The 19838-nt window shown below is 36.6% G+C and overlaps 1 protein-coding gene across 1 annotated transcript; it reads left to right on the forward strand.

The window, feature by feature from the left end:
* Positions 1-16143, forward strand: pla2g4f.1 (phospholipase A2, group IVF, tandem duplicate 1). Its single transcript, XM_086093553.1, has 25 exons — positions 1-83; positions 1021-1093; positions 1201-1331; positions 1864-1992; positions 3749-3783; positions 3871-3913; positions 4602-4674; positions 4807-4943; positions 5077-5208; positions 5998-6038; positions 6818-6860; positions 7687-7741; positions 8090-8214; positions 8423-8512; positions 9343-9377; positions 9540-9678; positions 10321-10457; positions 11285-11507; positions 11601-11715; positions 11792-11929; positions 12033-12140; positions 12436-12615; positions 13617-13789; positions 13879-14065; positions 14801-16143. The coding sequence occupies exons 1-25, from the start codon at positions 42-44 to the stop codon at positions 15016-15018; spliced, it is 2802 nt and encodes a 933-aa protein (XP_085949679.1). The 5' UTR covers positions 1-41; the 3' UTR covers positions 15019-16143.
* Positions 16144-19838: the final 3695 nt, after the last annotated feature.

The raw sequence follows: 19838 nt of genomic DNA on the forward strand, positions 1-19838 counted from the left end.
CAGAAACACTCTCCTTGCATCATCAGTCATATAAAGACTGTATGCAGCGCAGTGGAGGCGTTTACAATTCCCAAATGACAATGGTAAGTTTATTCATGAACAGGTGAGCACACTGATGATATATTTGACTTGGTAGTATGACTTGCATATCGCAATTTAGTAAATGTGATATATTTTTTTTAAATATCTATACTATTGGTCACTGCGGGTGTTATTTATGCAATTTATAGACCGATCTTAAGTGTTTAAAGTGGCTTGCTCCCTTTGATGATACAATGTAACGTTTTTGGGGTTTCCTGAAAGGTCACTTTTTTGGAGGTACAAGCACGCAATGCACCGCCCCCGACTGTCATGACAAGTTTGCTCTATATGATTTATTTGGTTGTTACTGACATAAAAATGAGATTCATTTTTCAAAAACAATTTCCAGTTTAATATATTTTGTAGAAACTTTATTTGGACTACGCCGTCATTTTTTTTATTTTCGTTTTAACGCATTCAGTGCGTAGTGATGTAGAAGGGCAAAATGTGAAATGCGTATAAAGAAAGCAAGTTAAGACTCGTAGCGTTCCTAAAGAAGTAAACATGCGATCGGGCTAGAGTCACCCTCCCCCATGCCGTGCGCTCGTCATTCACCAGACGCATTCAAGAGTTTTGATCGTCCCATTAGGAACGCTACAGAGGCTTACATTGCTTTCTTTATAGGCGTTTCATTCTACGTCATTACTCACTGAATGCGTTGCGACGTAAAAAAAACAATGTTAAGTAACAACCAAATAAATAATGTAGAGCAAATCTGTCATTACAGTCGGGGTTCCTTTTCAAATAAAAAATTCTGTAGCACAAATAGTTAAATTTTAAAGTCGGCCTAAGATCAGAACATTTTGATAGTGTCGATGTATCTTCTGCTGTAACCATGATAAATAACAATACTCTATCAATCCAACAAGTGCTTCAACTAATTGTGACATGGTCTAATATTTTTTATATTTTCTTTTTTTTTGTTGCATCATTTTACAGAATGGATCCATCTCCTCCTGGACACTGAGTGTCACCATAATGAGGGCAGAAAACATTCGCTCAACAGACTACTGTAAGTGAGAATACCATTTAATTCAATGTTTTTGTCTCTTATGTTATGTCCTTGATTTTTTTAACAACTGAAGAATGCTGTTAATATATATATGCATTGCATTTCAGATTCTGAGGATGATTGCTATGTCACTCTGACTTTCCCACCTGCAATTGTTTTTAAGACAAATACTGTGGCCAACAGCAAAAACCCAGAGTGGAACCAAACTTTTGATTTCAAGCTCCACAGTTGTCTCCAGGTGTGACTTTTTGAAGATTACAAATAATGGAAATATCTATTATTCAGTAACTTTATTTAAAAACCAAATGTCCAAATCTGGTTAATTTCATATTTTTTTCTATAAATCCATATTATTGGCCAGGCCATGACTCTGTTATTATTATTATTATTACAAATAATTGACCAGTCAAAATTGTATGCATTTGACAAAGTTTTAATTTAAGATAAGTTAAAAGCATTTCTCTAAATGTTATGCTGTGTGCATTTGTGAACTTTTTTGAACTTGTGCTGAAGCCAAATGCAAGCCATGACTTGAAAGACATTTCATACACAAAAACAAGCTGGGGCGACAGAGTCAGCCAAACAAAATATTTTCAGAGTGCCACCGATTCCATGCACGTAATAAAGAAGAGTCATACCCAGTATCTAATACAGTTTAAAGTTCAAGCAATCAGACTGGCAGGCACAAGAGATATACAGAGGAACCTCACGTATTAAAGTCTTAAATGCTGTACAGCTGTCAACCGCTAATACTGTGCTATGTTCTGCAGACTACTCTGCAGATACATCTGTATGATGAGGATCCCATGTATGATGACGTGATTCAAAGAATCATGTTTGATATCAGCACTCTGGAAGTGGGGAAGATGGAAATCAAGGAATTTGCCATCGAGCCACAGGTACAATAAACAGGCAACAATTATCCATGATGATCGCAATACAAATACATATTCTCAAAAATATTTGGCAGAGGGTGATAAACCTGTGTTCGTGGCTTCCTGCGAGTCTAACAACTGTGTTCAATGAACTCATTCACTGCCATTGATGGCTATTGACGTCAAAAAGTCATTTGAACTATTTCTATTAGCTTAACATTTTTCCACTTGTGTTAACAAGAGTATGAAAACCTAGGAAAAAAAATATTGTACATTTTGAACAGATATAAAACGTATGATTAATCGTGAGTTAACTATTGAAGTCATGCGATTAATTACAATTAAAAATGTTAATTGCCTGATGCGATTTAAAAAGAAAAAAAAGATTATTAAAAATGAGGAGCGTCATGTGATTATTATTTTTAATCGTAATTAATTGCATGACTTGAGTTAACTCACGATTAATCACAAATGTTATATCTGTTCAAAATGTACATTAAAAAAATTATAGGTTTTCATACTCTTGTTAACAAAAGTGGAAAAAAATGTTAAACTAATAGAAATGGTTAAAATTAATATTTGACGTCTATAACCGTCAATGGCAGTGAATGAGTTAAACAGGCTGACATTTCAGACTGAATAGTACATTTGAGAGCAGTCTGAGACAAGATCATCATTATTTCAGTATTTCTTCTTTTTGTATTTTGCATTATTTGGTGCTTGGGAATCACTGATTCAGTCATAATTTTCTTAAATAAAGTTAATCAAGTCTTGTTTGAAAGCGCTATATAAATAAAAATGACTTGACTTGACTTATGTGATGCAGATTGACTGACATATTTCATAGTTAAGAACAAATTGAAATGAAAAATTATACAGGTAGCAAGGCACTATATAAGTTGGGAACTGTATAATACGCACAAGTCAAAGTTTTTCTATGTTTACTGGATGGCATTAAGCAGGAAAAATGATTTAATAATCATCAAAGGAATTAAATGCACATTAATATATGACGTTAGTGTACGTACACACATGGTGTAATTAGTGTAAAACGTACATTATAATGTGCGTTAAGCATTTAAACATGTCAAATTATAGAAATTCTCTCTCTCTTTTTTTCTAGTAAATTTTACTTGTTTTTAGCAGTTCTAAAATTCAACAAATGAACTGAGTAAATCTTAAATATTAATTTAATGTAAAATTTACTTCAACATTTGCTGTAAAAAAAAAAACATGCACGAAAAAATCTAGTAGCACATTGAAATATACTGTAGCTAATGTTTTTAAGTAAATGTGAATAACTGGGAAAAAAAAGTAAATATAATTAAGAAAGGGCAAAAAATCTTTTTTTACAGTGTATAGGGAAGACAAGCGATATAGAAAATGGATGGATGCACTAAATTGACATATTAGCATTTTTTTTTAAATCTTAAAAACAAAATATAATAATTACCTGGTATCAACGATTCATACATTTTCTATACCACATACAGTATGCTGTCACAGTCAGCTGGAGCCCATCGCAGTTGCCATTGTGTAAGAGGCAGCGTACAGTCTCGACTGGTCGCCAGTCAATTAGTCAATCCCAGGGCAGGTACAGAAAATGCATGCAGGCATGGGAATAACATGGAAACTCCTCACAGGAAGGCCAAAGAATTCCAATAAACTCTGAAAGTCATTACAAATCATATAAATGAAAAAAGAAAAAAACACAGACATTTTCTTGATGACAAACAGACAGACAGATTTCCATGACAATCTTTTTTCTTCATGTTTAAAGGGTAAACTTTGGATCGCCTTTGAGCTGCGAGAAAAGTAAAAAAAAAACATTTTATTCTATTTCATATAGCATTTTGCCTAAAAATGTGTGGCCTTTGTAATCCTTTGCTTTCTTTTCTTTAGTCCTATGAAAGCTGTCAGTCCCCGCAAGGAGAGCCATTTGGGGGTAAGAATGTGCAAACGTCGTCCAAAAATAGCAGGCTATATACAGTTAAACCCAAAATTTTGATTTAAATTACTTGTATTTAACCAGCATTTTTTTTTCCTGGATTGGAAAAGACACAGGTGTCTCCCAGAAGTTGATGATGTACGAGAAACATCACTGTGGAAAAAAAAATGCGGCTTCTATTAACTCACAACCAGATGGCACAAAATCCAACACTCTGTCTCTTTAAATAAATTAAATTTATTCCACGGCCTACGGTACAGCTCGAAATGACCTAGAGCGGAAAATATTGGGATTTTCACCATTCAGGAAACCATCTATTAACTCATTTACTGCCAATTTAAAAAAAAAAAGATTATTAAAAATTAGGGGCAAGAGGCGATTACATTTTTTAATTGTAATTAATCGCATGACTTCACTAGTTAACTCGCGATTAATCACAAATTTCATATTTGTTCTAAACAAATGTTAAACTAATAGAAATAGTTCAAATGATTTTTTGACGTTTATAGCCGTCAATGGCAGTGAATGAGTTAAGGGTCCAATAGTTTTTTTTTTCTGTATGTTAAAAACAACGGCAGTTAATTATGACAAGAAGCAATATTTGCCTGATGACGCTGTCTTATTAAAGTTTAAATGGTAATAAATGTGCCATTGTTCCAGTTATAATTTTGTCCTCATTCAACAGAAAGAGGTGATTTCTTACTGGAAATTAAATGTTACCATCCTAAAAGCCAAAACACATTATTCCAACGATTACCGTAAGTACAACTTCGCATTCATGCATCATGAAGTTAAATATTGATTATTCATTGTTACTATTGTAACGGACAATTAATTACGTTCCAACATGATTCCGCATGTTTCTTCCTCCCTTTGTCCAAATGTTACAGTTTCAGCGCCAGACTATTATGTCACTCTTTGGCTCCCTACGGCAATTGCCAGCGCGTTCAACACAAAAACGGTGGCCAATAACTACAATCCGGAGTGGAACGAAACATTCAGCTTCAGGGTCCCCTCCCATCTCAAAGTAAGCCCACAGAAAATAAACCGACAACCGACGAAAGGCAGGACTGTTTCATTATAAAAATCTTTTTCTAAAGCCTGTAACACAGTTTTGTGTAACCTTTTGAAAAAAAAAAAATTATCCGATGTTTCTCCAGAATATTTTAGAGATCAAGTTGCACGACGACAATCCCATTTTTCAAGACGACCTCATTTCAACCATTCTGTTTGACCTCAGCACCCTCACACTCGGGAAGAAAGAAACCATGGCATTCACCTTGCATCTGCAGGTAAAATCGAACAATAGTAAAAAAAAAACTTTTTGGAGTCTCAATCCCTGCCTCGTCTCTACCTCGTGGTTTTCGAATGTAAATGAGAGAAAACTACGCGACCGAGCTAGTTAGACAAATGAGTCAATATTTGGCCAGATCATATTGGGAGGGGGGGGGGGGGTGTCACTCACGTGTTTAGGAACGAACTCATGACCTTCAGCTTGGGAGACTGCCTGAGCTATGCCCCTCCTACTTTTTTTGCGATGTTTTTAGTCTCTTGGAGTTACGAAGATTCTAGCTGACACGAGCAATATGCTAACACACAGCAGGAGCTACGTAGCTTATAGGGAGTAGATCGGCCATCTCCCAAGCTGAAGGTCGTGAGTTTGTTCCTCAACCCTTGAGTGATTTTTATTTTCATTTTGTTTCCCAATTGTTACCCATTTACTCTCTTCTTCCAAGTGTAAATATTATATTATATATATATATTATATATATATATTTGATAAATAGCGTCAAATTGACTGTGTACGATAAATTCTCACCGGGATGTGTATAACCAACACAATTGCTCGTCAATCTGCTGACTCGTGGCTGTGTTACTTTAGCTGCGTGTTCATGGCGAACACGCCACAAATTAAATTTCAAGGCTGATGTGAAAAGCTTTAACGCACGAGAGCCATTATCCTTACTTAAGAACTGGCAATATCTATATACAATTATAAATGTGTCATATTCAGGAAATATACTCTTATTGTCTGAAAAATAACACATTTCCATGTTTTGCTTTTTTTTGTTTTTTTTTAGACAACGGACCACATTTTAATACAGTTTGAAATGCTCCACAGGTATCAGACTTGATATACTGTATAATTGCAATTTGAATAAACATTGGCTTAAGTGAGAGGAATGCAAGGTGTGTCAGAAAAGTTCCAGGACTGGTGTCAGAAAAGATAGCATGGGGCAGAATCCCCGTTTCTACAAGACCAATGCTTTTCAATTAAAAAAAAGAAAAAAAAAAGCCATCTCAGGGTTACTAAACACATTATTGTTAAACTATAGAGGGAGGTTGCTCAGGGCATTGTGAGTACATGGGCTGTGTCCAAATGGCCACACTTTTGCCTTTAAATGCACTTTACAGGGATCAAGCCATTTTGTAAGGGGTGTTGGGAATGTCCAGATAGAAAAGAATGTAGTTCACTCAAAATTACCCACAATGCACTTGGACATATAGTGAGCATCGATGGTCACTCATAAGGTTAATATTATATAGACCACAATTTGCAAGCAAGAAAACAAAATGGCGTCTTGACAGGTATGGAGGTCAAGTGGCTGGCTGTTCAAATCGCAAAAAACAGAATGAGGGAACTATTATATCAGTATATAGTGCGGGACTGCTGTGGAGTGAATGCGGGGTTAGGAGATAAGGACGGACATTCGGACACAGCCGAGTTGTCCTGCGATGTCTCTTCTCGTGAACTGAATGAAGCAAACGCCGCAGGATGGCTGTCTGGGTTTTCAAACATAATATATCTTTTGTGACACCAGTCCCAAAATTGTTCTGACACATCTTTATAAGTACTGTATATGACAGCAACGACCTCTTTTTTTTTTCTTTTTTTTTTAGTGAGGAACCGACTTGTGAATATCTCAGTAATGGCATCCTCCTGGTAAGTAAGACACATCAAATGGACACGGGTGGAGTTTTCGTTCTTGGTATTTTCGTAGACGGGCGCAGCGAGAAATGTCAGTTTGTGCTTTGGCGGGAGTAAATAGCCGACTTGATTCTCGGCCAACTGAAGCGGCGCCCTTCATTCCCTTGATATTCAGCGCAGCAGAGGTGCACAGTTCACATGGCAGAGCGCATAATGACGCGGTGGTGCAGGTGGTGGGAAGAAACGCCAGGCAATCTCCATGGAAACGAAGGTTGCCATGATCAAAAAGTTGGACAGCGGAGAGAGGATGGCTGATTTTGCAAATACCTACTCCTAACTCCTCAATTCACATGTTCTCTCCCTCCTTCACCATCTACATAGGCATAATTATATTCTTTTTATGACGGTGTTCCTCCTCCGTCCACGAGGAGGCAGTGTTACTATTTTCACTGAACGGGAACAGGCCATCTCCCGTTTAAAATTGGAATAATGTGTTTATTTTACACAAGTCAGGAAATAAAATAAACCTTTGTGGATGTATTCAGAATCATCCACATCAGAATTGTGATGCATCAAAGACATATCTGATTTTTATTTTTTTGCGCCTGAATGCCCAGCAAATTTCGGCCAAATTCCAAACACTGTAAACTAGACTTGCTGTGCCACAAATATGAAGATGCGCCAATTTTTACACCAAGCACCACGTGCGCCTGTCTACGAAAATATGAACCTTATTGCCTGAGTTCCAACATATTTAAGTCGGTACTAAAGTTGCTAGCGATCATCTTGCATGTACTCATGCAATAATACTTGTGGTATGTCTAACATGTCTTTCCTTTAGGCTGCACCATTCTCTGTTTTGGACATCGATGTTGACAAGCTACTAAACAAATCTGGTATTGTATATTATGAGAGGAGAATGTAAAAATATTCTCTCTCTCTCTCTCTCTCTCTCTCTCTCTCTCTCTCTCTCTCTCTCTCTCTCTCTCTCTCTCTCTCTCTCTCTCTCTCTCTCTCTCTCTCTCTCTCTCTCTCTCTCTCTCTCTCTCTCTCTCTCTCTCTCTCTCTCTCTCTCCTCTCTCTCTCTCTCTCTCTCTCTCTCTCTCTCTCTCTCTCTCTCTCTCTCTCTCTCTCTCTGTTCACTGCTGGATGCTAGCAACGGTGACAAGGTTGAAGTTGTAAGAAATATCCAACTGTTGTATGTGATGCAGAAATTTCAATATTTTCCTATATGCTTTCCATAGATTCTCTGGGTAAAGTGATGAAGCTTCGTGGTGCCTGTCCTGAGAATCAGACTATAGTGGCAAAAGAAGTCAACAAGCTGCGTTTCTACATCAACAGAGACTTGGAGACGGAACTTGGTGTTTCGGTGAGTTTTTGTCAATAAAGTTTTCTGTGGGTTTGCTTTTTCCTGTGAAACTCACATGTGATTTTGAGAGTAAAGTCTGTCAAATGTATTTCATATTTTTCTATTACATACATTGAACAAGTCTTGACTAAAGTGCGTTGTAGTTCTATTTCATTCTGGACTGGATTTTGATGAAAGTGATTTTATATGATATTTTAATGTCTTTCAGTCTTCTGCTGATGATATCACCTCAAGTTCTACAAGGCTTTATCCACAACCACCGGAACACACAAGCAACGTTTCCCTTCTCATTGATCAGGTAATAATGTGTATCACACAAGGAAAATGGCATGATTCTGTTAAATATTGAAGTTACAACCTTGCGTGTTTTCTCTTATTTCTATATTGTACAGTATTGTACTCAAACTGATAATAAGGTAATTTAAAAAAATAACTAATTGAGAAAAGAAACTTCATTCTGTGGTAGGAACATCTTAATTGTGTTTCCATTATTTTTTATGGGAATCATTACTAGGCTGTGTTCCCTTGCTATAACGCGGTCATCTTTTGCGGCCTCATGTCCCTGGTATTTTGCATACTACCTGCATGTCTCGTTGAGTAATGACGTGTGATTTCTTCAGCACCGCAACTTTTTCCGTCCATTCACAAAATAAATGACTAAGACTGCGTGACAGGATCTTTTCCTTCGAGATTACATTTCACCAAAAGATGTCTTAAACCTGAATTATGGTAGCCCATAAGTGATAGGAAAACAAATCAACACAAATCCCCACTTGGCAAAAAAATATAAATTGGGGCTGTATTAACATTCAACTTTGATGTCAAGTAGGGGGCCACAAAATATCATCCTGGCCCCCGAGCCGCAAGTTTGAGACAAATGTCTTTGATGCTTTATTCATAAACACAGTTAAAACCTTTTTATGCATTCATACTGTATATTGCCTTTGTAAATCTTTTCTACAACTTCCATGACTAATTCCTTTCAACAATTAAATCAACGCGTTGATTTTCTGTAAAAACTAAGAATCCCAGCAAAATCATTTTCAATCAAGATGATTTCTAATTCTAATTTCATTCTATTTAATTTTCTTGAACCATGTCATCAAGTGACCCGTGTGTTTTTCACAGGACACAGTGGACTTAAACGTCGAGACGCACAAATGGTAAACATCCTCCTTTTCGCTGTTATGCTTAAAAAAAAAAAAATACTTCAATTTTGCTGTACCTCTTTTGACAATAAGGTCTTGTGTGCAGTAACTGCAAGATTCCATACAAATTCAAACGTTGACTTCAGCTGTTCTGTTTATCATCTTGAAAACCTGCAGCATCGACGAACATATTGCAGTTCGTCTCGATCTTGACATTCCACAACAAGAAAAAGAGTATTTGAAGAAGAGAAAGCTCATTGTGGGGCGGAAAATGCAACATCTCTTTGGCCTGGACTCTCCACCGTCACCAGATCAGGTGCGCAACAACTGCATTATGATGTAAAAAGCAATAAAGCGACAAGACTACAATACGAGGTGCTTGAGAAAAGTTCCTGGACAGGTATCACAAAATATATCTTTCAAAATGTCTACAATAAGATGCTGTGGTGTTTGCTGTGTATTATTTCTATTTTAATCTAAGTTTAAAAAATATGTCTTTGAAATACACAGTCAATAAATAATGTAAACGTGTCAATGTGTATCAGAATGAAAAAAATGTCGCATCTGTGACCCGATGCTGCTTATGTCGTTAAATAGATAGAATAGTTCAATTACTTAGCCTGGGTTTGAAATATGCGTTTGTGACACCGATCCTACCCCTTTTCTTACACTCCTTGCAGTTCAGCTTCACATCATCACCATTAGCAGCTACAGTATACATACATACCCATGCTTTCATGCTGCTTTCGCCACGTTTGAAATTTGATGTGGTATGCTTTGGATCATGGTCATTTTGACAATGGTTTTCCTATTTTCAAACGCCTTTTAAAATTAAACATTTATGTCAATAGTAAAATAGTCAAATCATTTTAAAGAACACAATAGTTATAATATATATATATATATATTTTTAAATGCATCTCTCAATCTGTTGTCTTCCTTTCACCTGTGTATTCAGGTACCAACTGTAGCATTGGTGGGTTCAGGGGGCGGATCCAGAGCAATGACAGGCCTGCTTGGTAGTTTGAAGGGCCTAAAGGAAATACAATTGCTAGATACTGTCTCTTATATCACTGGAGTATCTGGATCAACGTGGTAAGTTTATTGTTTTGTAATTTAAAAAAAAAAACAATATCTAAGTGTACAGTATTCTTAGATTACGGTTAAATACTAAATGTGTTTGTTCTTTTAGGGCTATCAAAATTAAAGCTACTGATCGCAATGCAATCTTGAGAGCTGCACTACTTATGTGGTCTACAAACTTGAATGCCCTTGTGGCTAATTGGTAGAATTAGCCATGTTTAAATAAAGGCCGGGCTTTTACTTGTAACGACTTTGAGTGCCTAACTTTTCTGTTCTGGGGAAATTAAATTTAATCGTTTGACAGCACTAGTTTATTTATTTATTTATTTTAATGGGAATATTTGGCTGCAAATAGATAACAGTTACATCCGCGTTAGATTGGAAACATGCACACGACACATTTCGGCCTTTTAACTCATTCACTGCCATTGACGGCTATAGACGTCAAAAATTCATTTGAACTTAATCTACTTTTGTTAACAAGAGTATTTTTTTTATTGTACATTTAGAACAGATATAAGATTTGTGATTAATTGAGAGTTAACTAGTGAAGTCATGCGATTAATTACGATGAAAAAATTATCTTTAAGTCACGTCAGGCGATTAAAATTTTTAATTGTAATTAATCGCATGGCTTCAATAGTTACCTCACGATTATTCACGCATTTTATATCTGTTCTAAATGTACAATAAAAAAAATCTAGGTTTTCATACTCTTGTTAACAAAAGTGGGAAAAAAATGTTAAACTAATAGAAATAGTTCAAATAAATGTTTGACGTCTATAGCCGTCAATGGCAGTGAATGAGTTCATGTTATGAGTTGTTTTCATTGTCAACAGGGCTATGACTGCTTTGTCCCAAGAAGAAAACTGGTCACGGGACGGTATAGACAGTACCATCGCTGAACTAAGGAAAGAACTAAGTAAGAGTGTCCTGAGTATTTTCTCTGCAGAGAAAATGGGATATTATAGGCAAGAGATGATAGACAAAATGAATGAAGGCCACATTGTGTCACTCGCTGACATGGCAGGCCTGATTTATGAGCAAGTTGCTTTTGGTAAGGTAAGCAGCTGCACACTTAAGTCTTATCTTGGTTCAGACTATATACATATTTACTTTCAAAATGACAATTATAATATGTGTTGACACTTGCAGAAAATGACCAGTACCCTCTCTGAGCAGCAGGGGACAGTAAATGAAGGCCAAAACCCTCTGCCCATATACACTGCTGTCAACATGAAGGAGAAAAGAGGCTTTGATTCAGAAGCTGGTAAATCGCATTTACAAGTTAAATTTTTTTTTTCTTTTTTCTCCCGCCTGAATATTTATTAACCCTATAATACCAGAGTGGTGCGAGTTCACCCCCTATGAGGTCGGCTTTCAAAAGTATGGGACGTTTGTGCGAGCGGAAGACTTTGGCAGTCAGTTTTTCCTTGGTCATCTCGTCAAAAAGCTTGCAGAAGTGCGCATCCCTTATCTGATTGGTAAGAATATTAGCCAATGTGTTTCTCGTCGTTTCTGCTACTGTGAGGTTCATGCGATATCAGAGAAAGCAATTTAAGGTCCTCGTTTTTCTTTGTCATTTAGGAATATGGAGCAGTTGCTTTTCAGTCAACCTGACTCAATTGTTCATGCTTGCCTCTGGTTTGGAAGCTGAGCCCGACTCCTGGTTTGGGCCGCTTGTCAACAATATAGGTAAAGCTACGACTAAATGATGTTACTAGCTGTATGGAAATATAATATTTTGTTTGAAAATACATTGGATAAGGCATTGTGCATACAATACTGAAGGGGCTCCTGTATACGCCCACTGTGGTTTTTGTTGATTATGCCATTCATCCCCGGAGTGTTACTACATTTTCTTTGACAGCTCAAGTTTGTTGAAGATTTTTTTTTTTAACTAATATTAATGACTGTATTTACACTTGAAAATTGTTGATTTAACCTTAATGCTCCATGATTTATAATAATTTGTTCCTCCTTTTGACAGAGGCTGATAATAAGCCTTCAAGTCTTGATACACACCGCATAGATCCATCCACAAATGTCTCCGGAATCATCTGCGATTTCATGAGGAATCGCCCGATTAGTTCTCAAGTATACAATTTCATGAATGGTCTCCTTCTGCACTCAAACTACAACACAAGTAGCAACTTCACAGCGTGGAAAGGTATGCGCTCAATGTTTTAATGGTGCAAAAATGTTTTGTTGTCTCATCATAATAATCATAATAATAAACAGGTATAAGCAAGTGCAAAACTTTTGATCCCTTCACACTGTGATGCCCAAAATGACATTGCTCAATTCGAATGAAGCTCAGATGTTGTGAAAACAGAATACAGTCACTTGATAGCCCTTTCCCCACTTATATTAAATTGAATACACTACAAGACAATGTTAACTGATGAACATTATGTTGTTGTTGTTTTTGGCCCATATAATAGTAAATCAACTATTTTGAGCTTTTCGGCCGTATTAAAATACCAACTCCTCCCTAAAAACTCCAAACGCCAAAGTGGTGTTATTCTTGCTCTCGAAGCAGCAGCCCCTCCTAACCCAAGAAAACGACTGGGTCCTCACTCACATATGTGTGCACATGATGCCCCCATACCGCCCCCTGCATGCAGAAAAGCATGAAAAGGGCAGAATTCGATACATGTGCAAACTGGGCAAGGTCGGAAATTAAGATCCCCAACAAGTTCCAGGAGTACTTTTACCAACTATAGCGATGTCAGACGGGGGAGACGTTTGAACTACAAAAATGGCGGTATGCGGGTAGGATCTACCAGGTTGCATTGTTTTGCTGATTTATATTTGACTGCTTACTGTAGAGGTGTTCTCCGGCCACTAGGGGTCACTGAGGGATTATATTTAGAGCACTGTCTCGCATAGCAGTTCACCTTTTTGTTACGTTTGCCTACGAGACATGTCGTTATTCGTGTCTACATGTTTTATATATTATTATTATTATTAGTTTGGTAGTTATTCTTGATGTTGTCTATCTGTTCTATGGGAGTTTATTTTAATTTTATTTTTTTTTACCTCTGCAGAGCTCCTTCATCTGTCAATAAATGCTAATTGACATTGAGGAGTTTGTTTCTTCACTTATTTGTTAAGATTGCGTCAAGGGCATACATGTATTGTTATTGATTATTTTCCTTCATTTCCCAGGAACACACATTGATGCATTTCCAAACTCTCTGACGCCCAGCGACACCATTCTACAGCTCATTGATTCTGGTCATCACATAAATGTTGGCTGTGCCCCCGTCCTACGTCCAGAGAGAGAAGTGGATATTATCATTTCCCTTGACTATTCCTGGAACCCAAAGGACATCTTCCGGGTAAACGTGAACCTCTTTTTTTTCTTAACGGATCTGTTTGAAAGTGATGCCAATGTTGCATTTGTGTCATCGTACTCTCATGTTAACAGGAATTGAAGTTGACAGCGGCGTACTGTAAAGACCATGACATCCCCTTCCCCAATGTTGATTTTACCACACTGGAAGAAGCACCTCAGAGGGAGGTTTACATCTTGGAAGATATGGAGAATCCAGAGGCACCAATTGTGATTCATTTCCCACTTGTCAATGTTTCATTCAAACACTTCAAACAACCAGGTATACTGTGTCTAAAAAAAGTGACTCCATGATTATCGCACATTCATTAAAATCCAAATGAATCGCTTATTACTGAGCTGATTGATATTCATTGATCAACTTTGAAGTTATAGTTTGTTGATTGTGTTCATTTTATATTTTGGTACTGATCTTTTTGAATTAATGGGTAAATTCATTTAAAAAAATATATAAAAAATTAGGGGCAACAGGCAATTACATTTTTTAATTGTAATTAATCATATGACTTCACTAGTTAACTCACGATTAATCGCAAATTTTATATCTGTTTTTAAATGTACAATGAAAAAAATTCTAGGTTTTCATACTCTTGTTAACAAAAGTGGAAAATGTTTTAAACTCATAGAAATTAGTTAAATGAATTTTCGACGCTTATAGCCGTCAATGGCAGTGAATGAATTTTTTAAAAAAAATAAGAAGAAAAGATTATTATGAATTTGGGGCGTCAGGCGATTAAAATTTTAATCGTAATTAATCGCATGACTTTAAAAGTTAACTCACGATTAATCACAAATTTTATATCTGTTCTAAATGTACAATAAAAAAAAATCTCGCTTTTCATACTCTTGTTAACAAAAGAGGGGGAAAAAAGTTAAACTAATAGAAATAGTTCAAATGTATTTTTGACGTTTTCAGCCGTCAATGGCAGTGAATGAGTTAAATGCGTTTTGTGCTCGGACATCACAAACAATGATTATTCTCATTTTGCCTTCGCAGGTGTGGAGCGCAAAACTGAGGAGGAAATAAAAGCGGGAGAGGTGGACGTGTGCAGCAGCGACTCGCCATTCACCACAAGTAATCTCACCTACTTCGAGAAGGATTTTGACTCTCTGGTGCACTTGACAGCTTATAATGTGGCCAACAACAAGGAATGCATCATGGAAACATTGCATAAGGTCTTGAAAGCTAAGATGGCATCAGAGAAGGGGATATAAGGCAGACACTCGTCTAAAGGCTGCTGGTTCAACTTTAGAAATATAGCATTTCACATTACTGTGGACCTGTCTTAATCCGCCACGTCCTTTCCAGAAATAATTATTCAACTTTGTTCATTTACATTAAACTTTGTTTAGGGTTAGCAAATAAAGAACCTATTACTATTGGTGAAATCAAATTGAATGTGACATAATCTGGAAGTTTGGTTTTGGTCCATTTTAGTTTTGCTTTCTTTGTTAATGTGTTCACCTGTGTTTGTCATCCTAGTCCCTCGTGTCATCCAACCAGCTCCCTCAGCCACATGTGTCTTTGTCAAGGTTTCACTTGTTGTCTCGTTAGTATGTGTATTTACCACTGGAACACACGAGCAACGTTTCCCTTGTCATTAACTCATTCACTGCCATTGACGGCTAAAAACGTTAAAAATTCATTTGAACTATTCCCATTAGTTTAACTTTTTTTTCCCCCCTCTTTTGTTAACAAGAGTATGAAAAGCTAGAATTTTTTTTATTGTACATTTAGAACAGATGTAAAATTTGCGATTAATCGTGAGTTAACTAGTGAAGTCATGCAATTAATTACAATTTAAAAAAATTATTGCCTGACCCCCACATTTTTTTATCTTTTTTTTTTTTTTAATTCATTTACTGCCATTGACGGCTATAAACGTCGAAAATTCATTTGGACTATTTCTATTAGTTTAAAATTGTTTCCACTTTTTTTAACAAAAGTATGAAAACCTGGAATTTTTTTCCTTGTACATTTAGAACAGATGTAAAATTTGCGATTAATTGTGAGTTAACTAGTGAAGTCATGCAATTAATTACAATTTAAAAAAAAGAATTGCCTGTCGCCCCTAATTTTTAATATATTTTAATAAATTTATGGCAGTGAATGAGTTAATTAGGTATTGTGCTTTATGCAAAGAAAACACACTGGGGCTTTTCATTTACTTTAAATATATAACACAACCAGTACCCAAAATACACTTCCGCTATAGCCAGTTGAACATTGTTCTCATGATATGTAAAATGAATGCTAATTGCATGCAACTTCGCAAATCTGTATGAAAATGGGAAATTAATAGATGAGAATAATAAATGTGTCTTTTTTTCCCCATTTTATTTGTTTTTGAAAATGCTTTGTTTTAGTTTAGTTATGAGTTTTAGCACGAGTTGTATTTAAAAACAAAACAAAACAGGGTTGTTCTTGTGTGCAAGATTTTAAAAATTGTGCAACAAAACTCAGAAGGTATAGTTTTTAAAGCCCTCATTAAAGTTTTGAAATTGGCGCTCAAAGGGGCTTTATATCTATTCTAAATGTACAATAAAAAAATTCTAGGTTTTTATACTCTTGAAAACAAAAGTGGAAACAAATGTTAAACTAATAGAAATAGTTCAAATTATTTTTTGACGTTTATAGCCGTCAACGGCAGTGAATGAATAAAAAGAAAGAAAGAAAGAACATATTAAAAATTTAGGGTGTCAGGCGATTAAAGTTTTAATTGTAATTAATCGCATGGCTTTAGTAGTTAACTCGCGATTGCTTACAAATTTCATATCTGTTCTAAATGACCAATAAAAAAATTTTGGTTTTCATACTCTTGAAAACAAAAGTGGAAACAAATGTGAAACTAATAGAAATAGTTCAAATGAATTTTTGATGTTTATAGCTGTCAATGGCAGTGAATTAGTTAACCAGGGTCGCGCAATAACAACAAGGGGAAAAAAGGAAGAAAAAAAAAATTCAAACTCATGTGCGCCTTGTGTTACTCCAAATGGTGAGGGAAAGTACTTTAGTGTGTAGCAGTCTAAAGGAAGCTTCCATCAAAGGCGTTCCGTCCAAGTCTAATTGGGACATGGTGAAATTAGCATGAGCCACAAACTCTTTCTTCTGTTGTCTGCCCCTCAATCTACCCATACCTGAAAATAGACAGTTGTTGGGGCAGGCAAGTTTAATTCAATGGAGACGGTTCTCAGGAGGTTTTCCTGTCCCTCACCAAAAGGCTGGCTCCCGGGGTCAGAGTAGAAGTGGCGGATTCCGTGTGTTGCATGGGTTCTTCTGCAGCCGCAGCAGGCATCATTGGAAAAGGCCGGACAACCAGTTAAGGAGTGGCGGTATGAGGGAAGGCGGGTCTCTTATGTGATCACTAGGGAGATTCATTGCTCGAGGGGCTCATCCCAAATGGACAGCTGATCTTGAAGCTCCTCGGACAGGCCTGAACGAGAGACTGGATCCGGTTGTGAGGTCTGCGGGGAAGTGTCGGGTGTTAAGTTGCCGACCAGTGAGTCAATGGTGGTGGAAAGCCATTCCATAGATTCTACAACGCCATTTAGGATGCGCTCGGACTCTGCTGGGTTCATGACTGGCCGGTGTGACCTGTGACGCGAAGAGCGGAATTTGGACCCAGAAGCAGACAAGACACGGAAGTGGCAGAGTAAAAAGTCCTTCAAGTCACTCAAAGGCAGTGAACGGGATAAACAAAGAGTCACTGAGCAACCAGTCTCAATGCTGTAAGACACCAGGCCATGCCCAAGACTGTGACAAAATAAAGGATCATAGCAACTGACCTCCATAAAGGACTCAAACCCAGTCACACAACTATCCCACTAATACTTGCTTTTTTGTTTGTTTCTCTGTCGTTGTATTCGCTATCTTAACATTATTGTTATTTATTGATAGCAATTGGAATAGGCTCATAGTCAGTCATGACACCAACCAAAATAAAGAAGTTGTACCAAATAAATAACCTCATATTAAAACAAAAATCTTTATGGCTAATCAAATTTTTTTTTTAGTTTATCATGCGTTTAAAAGTCTATCAAATAAACATTGTGGAAAGCAAATGAGTACATTTATTCAATATGTATGTGACGTTTAAAAAATGTTGACTGATAAATACATGCACGCACATACACATACTCATACAAAAAAAATAATATATATATATATAAATAAAATAAATAAAAAATAAATAAAGAGGAAAAAAAATAATAATAATAAATATGTTGACTGAGGCAAGTCCATGTATTTCTCTGACTCGCTGCCGAGGTATGTTGTCACATGCCCAATAAAGTGATGAGTGGAGTCCAGAGCACCAGTGACTATCTCTGGTGTTTGTGTTAACAAGTATGCCAGCCCCAACCCCAGGAAAGAAAAAAAAATAAAACTGATGGTAAGCAGATAAAGGCGGTTAACAAACATTTGAATAAGCTATCATTAATATTCCATACATTTACAGACGCACATTCCATTTCAGTGTTTAACATAAATTGTGATCATCACAGTGCACTGGGAATCGCCCTAACAAATGGAATTTACCAAGCATGTGCTGCAACGACATCAGAATAACTCAACACTGACATCAGATGAAACAAGTTGATTCGCTCAATACCCTTTCATGGCAATACATGCAAGGATGTTGGCCGCAAAATAAGAGAGACCTTAGACCTTGTTGAAATCTTTGTTTACTCAAAGAATACCAACAGTACAGACATGCAAACAGACCGAGAGGACCCGAGGCCGTGGCAAGCAGCGAAGCTAAATCTATTAGCTCACATGTCCAATACACTCCAAAATCCAGTTAGCCAAACTTAATTGGGCTCTTATTTCATTACGCCATCCCTGATTGTCATGATATATAACAAGCTTATTCTGGCCAGATTTTGGGGGGAGTTTAGCAGTGTAATCTTTCATCCAACAACCTGTCAGTAGTATGAATTTTGTGACGGGGCTCCGTAGCACAACTGCAGTGAATGGGGCAACGCGTTAAAGAGAAATAAATTGACGGCTATAAACTATTTCTATTAGAATAAAAAAAATCCACTTTTTCTAACAAGAGTATGAAAATCTAGAAAAAAAAAATATTGTAAATTTAGAACAGATATAAAATTTGTGATTAATCGTTAGTTAACTAGTGAAGTCATGTGATTAATTACAATTTTAAAAAATGTAATCGCCTGACGGGCCTGATTAAAAAATATATATAAAAAAAATAAGGGCCGTTTAATCATAATTAATCGCATGATAATTTTATATCTGTTATTAATGTATATTAAAAAAAAGGTTTTCATAAAAAATGAAATGAAAAATTGTTAAACTAGTAGAAATAGTTCACATGAATTTTTGACGTCTATAGTCGTCAATGGCAATGAATGAGTTAAAAGGGCATGATATAAATTTGAGTGTTAAAATAACCGTATATTTCACCCTCACGTTTTAAAAAATTGTATAATGGACAGGACAATGGTTGTTGCCCCTATTTTCCAGTAGAGTCAAATACTGATGAGGGTGTCGGGTACGAACCCGAGCGTGACGTCACACGTGTGCTATCGCTCCGTGGTCAAAAGTGTTGGAAGTGTGCGGACGCGAGCATGGAAAAAGAAAGTGTGCGCGGCAGGGGATATAAAAGTGTGTCAAAACAATAACAAACCAGGTGGCTCCTTTTGTTCGACCATCGAGCCGAAACTTTGGCGTTGTGCAACGGGAGCATTCCCAAAAGGCGACTCCGGCCCTGGGGTTGAACTGTTTTAAGAGGTTCTGAGGGACAAAAAAGACACGAGAATATTCTGTAATATGGGTCCGGAAATACACTGGTCAAACAGTATAGTATAGTGCTGGTCAAATGTAATTCATGGAATCAATACGCAGTCTCTTAAATAGCCATTAGTGCTTCGGACAGCTTTTTCACAAAGTGCTATTCCAAACCAAAACGCCACCCACAAAAGCAAATGAGCATCAAGTCTAAGCTGTCGGTGCATAAATTCAGCGTAATTGCATACAAATTAAATGTATAACACTTTGATTGTCGTTGGATTAT

This window comes from Leptonotus elevatus, chromosome 13, assembly GCF_054856555.1.
Source record: "Leptonotus elevatus isolate MCC_2025b chromosome 13, RoL_Lele_1.0, whole genome shotgun sequence".
In the NCBI taxonomy this organism is placed as follows: Eukaryota; Metazoa; Chordata; class Actinopteri; order Syngnathiformes; family Syngnathidae; genus Leptonotus; species Leptonotus elevatus.

Bases quoted from the DNA above. Each gene is read 5' to 3' on its own strand.
- pla2g4f.1 (XM_086093553.1), top strand. From the start codon at position 42: ATGCAGCGCAGTGGAGGCGTTTACAATTCCCAAATGACAATG. The intron at 4,675-4,806 runs GTAAGTACAACT...CAAATGTTACAG, and splicing joins ACATTATTCCAACGATTACC to TTTCAGCGCCAGACTATTAT. The intron at 14,066-14,800 runs GTATACTGTGTC...TTGCCTTCGCAG, and splicing joins CAAACACTTCAAACAACCAG to GTGTGGAGCGCAAAACTGAG.